At 33.4% G+C, this 5,419-nt stretch overlaps 1 protein-coding gene across 1 annotated transcript; it reads left to right on the top strand.

The window, feature by feature from the left end:
• Positions 1 to 1,024: 1,024 nt before the first annotated feature.
• On the top strand, positions 1,025 to 4,960 carry LOC105625214 (protein-tyrosine sulfotransferase-like; the record flags this gene model as incomplete). Its single annotated transcript, XM_012206556.1, has 4 exons — positions 1,025 to 1,234; positions 3,490 to 3,623; positions 4,131 to 4,239; positions 4,766 to 4,960. Coding segments are annotated over exons 1-4 (579 nt in total), but the record flags the coding sequence as incomplete, so codon positions are not given.
• Between the last annotated feature and the right edge of the window lie 459 nt (positions 4,961 to 5,419).

Here is a 5,419-nt window from a genome sequence, read left to right as displayed (position 1 = left end):
ACTACTACTACTACTACTACACTACTACTACTACTACACTACTACTACTACTACTACTACTACTACTACACTACTACTACTACTACACTACTACACACTACACACACACACACACACACACACACACACACACACACACACACACACACACACACACACACACACACACACACACACACACACACACACACACACACACACACACACACACACACACACACACACACACACACACACACACACACACACACACACACACACCTTACAGTGCTGCACGGATATCAATTTTACCACAATACGACATGTTAGACAAATACGGAGCTTAAGGTACCAAGCGCGAAAACAATATCGACGGTACATGTCCAGAAGAACTGGGTAAGATTCATGGGAGTCGAGAAAGTGGCTCGGGAGAAAGAAAACGTGGATAGAAAAGCCACGGTAAAACGAGTTACGCGCGTATGTTTCATACCGAGATGTCGAAACGATCAGTGAATTCGAAAATTGACCAAGATTTCTTCACGTTTTTTCACTTATCGTATCACAATTTGGTCCGGAATCTTTGATTTCGAAAGGGAGTTAATGGGTTAATTCTTTGCGTAATTATCACCAAATTGGTGATAATTACTGATTAATACGTGAATGTTTTGAATAATTCTTTTCCGGTCCCATTTCAGGCTAAGTCCTAGAAATATGTAAAAATAAATGACGTAAGGAAATAAATGAATAATTTTACATTTAATAAAGATCACCATTTTGTAAGTATCGTTTAAAATTTCTATGAAAAACTCGTAGATAATTAGAGAAATAGAGATTAACTTATTACGGTCCGGGAATTAAGTCTATAACTAGACTATTATTTTCTTTAAAAATTATCGAAAACTAGTGAGAATGATATTTTTAATCTTGCCCTCAATGGAAATTATAACTTCTAATTTATCTTTAGATATCTTTTTAGATAAGAAAAATCCATCTTCTGAAAAAAAAAAATTAAAAGAAAGAATTAAGAGGAATTGTATTTATTGCAGATACAATGAGGTAGTAAACTGTTCACGGAGCACCTGGTGAGAGGTGGGTTTTTAGCACGACGGGCGATATGTTTCTGTCGAGCCGCAGCGGCCGAAAGGGGCCCATCGCTTGTCTGGTGGGCCTCCTCCTCATCTTCGCTCTTTATCAACTGGGCATTATTTGCGGCTCCACCAGGTACATGCCCACGGCCATGATGGTCAGCAAGGAGGTAAGAACCAGGCACTTCAACCAATCTAGAAAATGGAGGACCAAATCCATCTAATGGAGGATATATAGTGTAATCCTCCATTTGGTAAAAATTATATTACTTTTCCAATTACTCAATACGAGATAAAAAGGGCAAACTTCCTTCTCGATTAAATGAAACAGATGAATTTGAGAAAACATTAAACATGTAATTAAAAAGGCATCTCCGTTATATACTTCTATTAGAAATCCTCTCTAAGAGAGAAATTTTAATTGGCCAATTTACAACAGCTTTATTTTATTTTCTCTCCCTTGGTTCTCCTCGTCCCGGCACGATAATAATAATAATAATTAATCGGAATAATAATAACGATATAATATGAGCGTGGTGTATTATCGCGGCTTGCGTGGCAGTGTCTCTACATTATTAATCGGCAATTAATGGCTGTCAAAGTATTAATTGTATCCAGTTGTTAAAAGCTCCGTTTTACGCAAATATTGAATCTGAATGAATTTACCAATCGAACGATACGTGGCCCGGCAATGAGATTCGTGGAAGGAACTCATTTAAATTCGAATATATTTTGCGTTTAAATTAAATGTTATCTCTTCTCTTCTTCGAAGTCGAACTCCTCTGCTGCGCGCTTTATACATTCTTTATTTATTCTGACGATGTTTCTTCGCTGTTAGAAGTACAATCTTTCAATTGAAATAACAATTGAAATATCGGTCGGAAACTTTTCTCAACTCAATAAATTCACTCAGTTCGTCTTTCGACATTCTCATGATTTTTATCGTAAGTTTCTTCCAAAAAATTTCGTAACCAGAAACTTTATTGTTGATTTTCAATTATCTTAGAATATCTCTCAACTTTTTCAATGCGACACAGAGATACTTTATTAATAAACTTTTTGAATTGAAACATACATATTCCACGTGCTTAAAAAAATCATACATGTAAATATTATTAAAGTCAAATAGAGTAATTTCTTATTTTAAAGTGGTTTGTCTAAAAAAATTTCAAATGTCATAATTGATGTAACTTATTTCTTTTTCCAAAAAAAAAACCTAATATGAAAGAGTTAAATGATAAATTATTGAACAAATGGCTCACATTATTGCAAACATGTATATATACATACACACACATATATATATATATATATGTATATATACGAAGAAATGAAAAATCATCTCATCGCGTTACGTTATCTTGTCGCACTTCCGTTACTGCCAGATTAGAAGAAAAAGAAATGTGTCTACGAACTTAAACTGTCAGGCCACGTATTAGCGAGCGGGCAACTGCAACTCCTGAAGCTTCATCTTGGCCTTAATCAACGCCAAACTGCCGCTACCGAGCGTAGAGAAAGGGATGTCCGACGTTCCTGAAGAATAGTTCGACGAACTTACTCGACAAAGTCGATACACCGACGACGAGTCTAACTTCCGAGCCAATTCCGCGTCTTTCCCGATCTACTTCCGCTGACGCGACTTGCAGGCGCTTTTATTAATTTTCTTGTAGACTTACTTTAATTGCGTTAAGGTAGTTATGGTAAAATACCGGAACGAACGACGGGTAAGAGTTTATATCCCACTTACTTATGAGCGTAACTCGGTAAAAAGTATTTTTTTAAGTACTTGTGCTTATATCCAATGAAATAGCGATATGCGTTGCTAGCAAAATTGAATAGACGTATAACTTTTTTTTAGTAGGAATATATGATTAAAGTCATAATTTTTTTGATTAAAGATGATAAAAAATATAAGGTATTTTTCATGACTTATCTTTACAGTTAATAAATGACAGAATTTTATTTTTCGTTTAATTTCAAGTCCAGGATTTACATAAATAAAATTTTAACCAGACATATATACAGTTGCTGAAGTATTTGATGTTAAAAATTCAAAGCATTAAAAAGGTCAGGAGACGAATTTTTAGTATAAACCACTTTTCAATGGCCTTTTTCGAACGACTAAGAATGAAATTGACTAGCTTTAAAGTTTGCTTTAGACGATCTATAATTCGCTTCAGTTCACACAAGAATTTTATTTATAATTTTTTCACGTATTTTTTATGTACACTTGTATTTTAATATTGTATGTTATATTTTGATTTTTCTCTCGTATTATACTACATATAAAATTATGAATAAAATTGTATCTTGAATTCTGACCCGACTTCTGAAGATCGTCTTTTAAAAGCAGACTTTTAAAAAGCCTTTAAGTTCACTAATATTTTTATAGTCTTTGATTGTTATATTATAATCTGCTGAACAGAAATACGTGATCGGGCCGTTTGATCGCAAAACGTATACGTACGATCGTTACATGCCACTCATTTTCATCGGTGGTGTACCACGATCAGGTACAACCCTAATGCGTGCCATGCTGGACGCGCACCCTGACGTGAGGTAAGTCGCAATCATCATTTAAAATGATAAATTTATTTGAAATAAATAAATAAATACACATTAATTACATTCAATTAAAGCACAAAGTGTTGAAAGCGCATAAAAAGGATAATTGTATTATCGTGCAAGCGTAGGCTTTGTAAACTTGTATTGATCTCGAATTTCTATAATTGATATATATATATATATCAGTTTCTAGAACAGCATTAATATATATGTATATATATTTATAAATATTCATTTCCCAACGCAAAAGAGAGCAAATAAATTTATATCCATATGATATAAAAGTATTATTTGTGTTGAAAAATAAAATTTGTTATCGCTAAGATAATATATAGATACTTTTAACATATATATTAATAATGATATTAAAATACACACATATATTGAGATACACAGTCATATAAAATTAAATTCTGAAATCTCTGATACGAATTATAGATTTAGAATGACCTTAAAATAGAGATTATATTCGATTAAATATCTTTATGGATTTTATTTAAGATGCGGACAGGAGACCAGAGTTATACCAAGGATTCTCCAGATGAAAATGCACTGGTCTAAATCCGAGAAGGAAAACGTACGGCTAACTGAAGCGGGGATCTCGAAAGAGGTAAGTCTGCGTTCTGAAAAGCGCGGAAAAGTATATTTTAGCACTGAGACAGATCTAAATAATTTAAGTATTGTCCAACGAAAAAATTTGCAGCAGGAAAAAATTTTTAACGTTTATCCTATTTTATCGAGAGTGGTATATTTCTCTTGCGCTCTTAAAAAAGGTCAAGAAGTGCTCCGTAAACTTCTCGCTACAACGCAGCATATATTTATTCGGATGCTTATCTCGATATTTAAATGTCCCTCTCTCCTAAAACTAAATAAGAATAAAAATTTGCATGCGTAGTTTGAATAATTATATTATCGCGACATGAAATTATAAAGTTTGCTGTTCATGTGAATCCTAAGCTGGTCGTGTTAGTTCAAGAGGATGATGTAAGATACAGTAACTTCTCCAAACTCTTCATCTCTCATGAATAATTAAAATTAAAATTTACACATATGAAACTTGAGAGATACGTTTTACTACGAAGCGAAGGAGTATTATTCGGGGCTTGAAATATCGAGAATATACTATTTTTCTATAGGTGATAGACAGCGCGATAGCGGCGTTCTGCTTAGAAATAATAGCACGACATGCTGAGCCCGCGCCGAGATTGTGCAACAAGGATCCACTCACCCTAAAGATGGGCTCGTACATCCTCGAGCTCTTCCCGAACGCAAAATTTATATTCATGGTCCGCGATGGACGCGCGACGGTGCATTCCATCATATCGAGAAAGGTAAAAAAAAAGCTTTATGTAACGTTACGTTATTCTCTTTTTTTTTTCAAAAATATGTTTGGTTGTTCGACAGTTATGTCATTCTTGTGTCGAAATAAACTTTAAATAAAAATTGCTGATGAAATTTTGTAAGTAAAAAACTTTTTTCTATTAATTTGCTTTTTTGCGTTTTTTTTCTAATTTTTAATATTGCAAATCATTATAATTGTAGCATACTACATTCCATCAAATATGTTCTTTCGCATTTTAAATACACATTTTTTTTAATATAGAATGCAAGGTTTTTTTCATTCAAGATGTACATTACACACACACACACACACACACACACACACACACTATATATATATATATATATATATATATATATATATATAATAAGTATAATATAGTACTTACCTACGTACGTACCGTCCTTTCTTTACTAGTACGTACTACTAACGTAACGGTACGTTACGT

Source organism: Atta cephalotes (genome assembly GCF_000143395.1).
Source record: "Atta cephalotes unplaced genomic scaffold scaffold00336, whole genome shotgun sequence".
Taxonomy (NCBI): domain Eukaryota; kingdom Metazoa; phylum Arthropoda; class Insecta; order Hymenoptera; family Formicidae; genus Atta; species Atta cephalotes.
This window is presented reverse-complemented; position numbering and strand designations above follow the sequence as displayed.